Source organism: Micropterus dolomieu, unplaced genomic scaffold (genome assembly GCF_021292245.1).
Source record: "Micropterus dolomieu isolate WLL.071019.BEF.003 ecotype Adirondacks unplaced genomic scaffold, ASM2129224v1 scaffold_74, whole genome shotgun sequence".
In the NCBI taxonomy this organism is placed as follows: Eukaryota; Metazoa; Chordata; class Actinopteri; order Centrarchiformes; family Centrarchidae; genus Micropterus; species Micropterus dolomieu.
Genome location: NW_025744074.1, coordinates 4,160 through 8,189, shown reverse-complemented (window position 1 = coordinate 8,189; position 4,030 = coordinate 4,160). Strand labels below are relative to the sequence as shown.

The window sequence follows — 4,030 nt, the reverse complement described above, 5'->3', positions numbered from 1 at the left end:
TGCCTTTTTAGGTTTTGTCTATGTCATCAGACCAAATGTATAAATCTATCAAATCTACACAATCTATAAAATATCTGTTTCTAGTCAATGTTAAAAACAGTTAGCTTCCTTCAGACTTTTTTTGTGTATGTATTTGAATCCTTTTGCAAGTCTAGTCTCTTATATAATATAATATAATATAATATATAGAAATATAAGTGCTATTCCATCACAATAATGTCTTTAAAACTTATTTCCCCGCAGCTCTGCTTTGGGGGCACCTCATTGGCTGACGGCTGTTGCTATGACATCGCCGCTGCAGACGCTTCAGAGTGAAGCATTGTGGGATACACACAACATTTTTTGGATGCTTTGAACAGAAAACATCGATTTCAAGTTTAAATAATTAAACGCCATCAAGATGAAGGTTGGTACCAGTGAATTCATTTAAAATACCAGCATTACTTCTGTTTTTATGATTCCAATGTTGAGATTTAGCACGCGCCTTCAGCCAGCTAGCTAACCTAGCTATGTGCTAACGGTAGCGTTAATTAATTAGGAGACAAACCAAGCTAATGTAAAGTTAACGTTTCAGGTAACGTTAGTGAAACCAGCCTGTTGTCTACAACGTAAACTAAAGCTAACTAACGAATTACGTTTTAGGTGTGTTATCACCAGAATAATCATAACTCCGTTTGTCATTTTTTTTGCAACTAAGATAATGTTAGTGGCCGTCATCAACAGCTTAGATTTAGGTAATATCCGACAGTTAAACTAATTTGAGCATTATAAATCACCAGTAAGGTCATTAGATTTAGGCTATGTGAAGAATCAAATGTGTGTCACTGTGTACTACGTTACACTGAACATCCTATAGCGCTAGATACATTTTATTGCACACCTGTTGCAGATAACATACTAGGGTAGTTGCAGTCACTGTCTGCAAATGTTTGAGTCTCCCAAACACTGGATCCTGCTCTTCCCATAATGCAACTTGACACTGTCTTTATTAGATCTTCCCTGTTTGTTAATGCCCACGTCTTTCAAACTGCAGTTTGTAATACAGGCTTTCTGTTCAAAATGTGCAGTCTTCAAATTCACTTTGACATGTGATACTGGTGGTGTGACCCTCAAAAACACAGAGAGTGACAGCGTGTAAACTCATGGCAAGTCCTTACTTGGCATTTTTAAAAAAAAACAAATTTACAATATTATTGCTTCCAGTTCATTAAAAATGCTTAAAGAAAGGGTGTTCAAAACTTGGCATGCTAACATTAATGATCTTTCTGGTTTGGATGAGTGGAAACTATTCATGAATTAGGTTATAAGTATTCCTCTGTAGAAAACTATGGATGTCACTTAAATTTCACATATTTGTATGTCTTTTCCAAATAAAACTAAAAAATAATCTTTGTGTCCACAGAGCATTTTCATCCTCAACGACAAAGCCTGGGCAGGTTCTAACCTACTGTATAAGTGGCAGAAAACCCTTGGTAATTATATCGCTGTTGCAGGGTGAGTAAACTGTTGTGTTAGGAAATGTAATCCTAAGACAACTGTGTAATAATTTCCTTCCCTTTTATACAAGCTTTACATCAGTGCATTACCTAAAATGTTATTTCTAATCCTACAGACAGGACAACTCTGTGAAAATATTTGATCGACATGGACACATATGGACTGAACTGAACCTTCCCGGGTAAGAACATTATTTTTGGCTCCAATTTTGTCTTATCAAAAAGGTTTAAGTGGTTACCACTTACTATTCAAAAGTCTAAGTTCCTTTCCACTTTCTCTTCTTTCTCCTGCTCTCTCCCCCAGACGCTGTGTGGGAATGGACTGGGATAAAGATGGGGACATTTTGGCGGTGATAGCTGCAAAATCCAGCTCCATTTACCTCTGGGATGCCAGTGTCAATAAAACATTCCAGATTGACGGCGGCATGAGGTACGGCAGGCATGCATCACATTTCCAAACAGGGAGAAGTTAGTGTTGGGTTAATTAAGAGCCACTGCTCTCTCTCTCTTTAGATGACAGTAGCTGGAAACTTATTATGAATCACTTCTAATACTCTGGGTTTGTTTTTTATTGTTGTTGGTTTCAACAGAGATCAGATGTCGTTCATCCTGTGGTCAAAGACGGGCCCTCTGTTGGCAGTTGGGACAGTCAAAGGAAACCTGTTAATTTACAATCAGCAGACCTCACGCAAGATCCCTGTACTGGGTAATACACAGATACTTGTTTATGCTTCTGTTAACCTTTAGTCCCTTCTGTTATAGTGATTGTCTCTCCCTCTCTCTCCACAAATGATAGGTAAACACACCAAGAAAATCACCTGTGGGTGCTGGAGTACTCAGAATCTACTGGCTCTGGGAAGTGATGACAACACTGTGAGCATCAGCAGTCATGAAGGGGACACCGTCAGACAGGTGCGTAAGTGCACGCACACACAGGCAGCACAAATATGTTGGCGTCCTACCTATACAGTGTAACTATACAGTTTGTACATCAGATTAACCAGGTGGACTTGAAATAAGTGCACCAGCCACATATGATTAATTGTCTAGGTCACTCACATTACGAGCAACCAAAAGTCCTAGAGTCCTCCTAGAGTGATCACACTGTACCTGATAAAGAAGTGTAACGTAAACGAATACAAGTTGAGATGCTTTGGAAAAGGACAGAACAGCAAATGTGTGTCATAACAGCACAGTATCAGTAACTAGAGGAGTAAAATAAATAAATGAAAACATGGAAAACATTTCTTCTGTTGCCAGATAACGCTTCGCGGTGAGCCTGTTGAGATTTTCTTTTCAGTAATGAAGACAGATGAAAGGTCCGCTGCTCAAGGAGAGAACTCTGTGAGTTTGTGTGTGCTTTAATTTATCCACATTCTTCTTATCCGCACACTATATCATTTTTACATCACACATTTATCACAACATGTTCACATTTTAGTGTTTTGAGTTGAAGTGTCACCTGTTTACTTTCGTCACACGGGGCCAGGATATTCACCTTTGGCTGTGTACTTTCATTGTAAAAAAAAAAAACTGTTGTAATTTTACATTCCTACAAATATTGATGCTTCAGGTGAGTGTGTCTGTGGACAAGAAGATACTGATGCTTTTCAATGTCAACGACCCTGATAACCGGATAGAACTGACCTTCCAGCGCCACTATGGAAACATTGTGTCCTACCGCTGGTACTGCATGTGACCACACACTCCGGCACTCCACCAAACACTTGTACTGCAGTATGGGAGTGAGATATTTGTACTAAAGTTAGATCTCTTCCTCTGCATGTCTCTTCAAGGTACGGTGATGGGTATATACTGATCGGTTTCTCCAATGGGTACTTTGTGGTTATTTCCACTCATATCAGGGAGATTGGGCAGGAGCTCTATCAGGCTCGCAACCACAAAGATAGTCTCAACAGTGTGGCCATCTCGCCAGCACTGAACAAGGCAGCCTCCTGCGGTGACAACAGGTACACTCACAGGCTTTCAAAAGAAGCAGAACAGCTATTCTGTTTATTCTTTTCTTTTTTGTGAAAGTTAAAAAACTAAAACCCCATGTTTCTTGTTGCAGCGTAAAGATCCACGAGCTGTCTGAGCTCAAAGATATCCGCAATGTAGTTCGGCTGGACGATGAGACCAAAGGTGAGACAGTCCTCTTTTCCAGCCATATTGTCAAAGGCTCACCTCAAACGCACCGCCCACTTCTCCTTCATCTGCCTCTCACTCTCCTCCTCTAGGTCTGGACCAGCTGAGCTGGACAGATGATGGCCAGCTGTTGGCCGTCTCCACACAGAAAGGGACGCTCCACGTCTTCCTGACCAAGCTGCCCATTCTGGGGGACAGCTTTGGTACCCGGCTGGCCTACCTCACCTCCCTGCTGGAGGTCACTGTGTCCAACCATGTGGAGGGGGTGAGGACACGGACACACACACATATACACACACACACACACACACACACACACACACACACACTTACGGAGAGCAATACAATGCCTCAGTCTCCTGATGTTACCTCTAAATCTCCTTGACACT

General features: G+C 41.0%; 1 protein-coding gene across 1 annotated transcript in view; it reads left to right on the top strand.

The window, feature by feature from the left end:
* The window catches only part of LOC123967139 (WD repeat-containing protein 19-like), a gene marked incomplete at its 3' end in the record, with an annotated part of 8,666 nt that overhangs the window by 774 nt on the left and 3,862 nt on the right, over positions 1-4,030 (top strand). The window contains exons 2-11 of the mRNA XM_046043160.1: positions 1,403-1,494; positions 1,613-1,678; positions 1,801-1,926; positions 2,087-2,202; positions 2,293-2,408; positions 2,757-2,840; positions 3,070-3,182; positions 3,293-3,466; positions 3,568-3,638; positions 3,734-3,906. Coding sequence (XP_045899116.1) covers positions 1,403-1,494; positions 1,613-1,678; positions 1,801-1,926; positions 2,087-2,202; positions 2,293-2,408; positions 2,757-2,840; positions 3,070-3,182; positions 3,293-3,466; positions 3,568-3,638; positions 3,734-3,906 — 1,131 coding nt within the window. The remainder of the gene's footprint in view (positions 1-1,402; positions 1,495-1,612; positions 1,679-1,800; positions 1,927-2,086; positions 2,203-2,292; positions 2,409-2,756; positions 2,841-3,069; positions 3,183-3,292; positions 3,467-3,567; positions 3,639-3,733; positions 3,907-4,030) is intronic.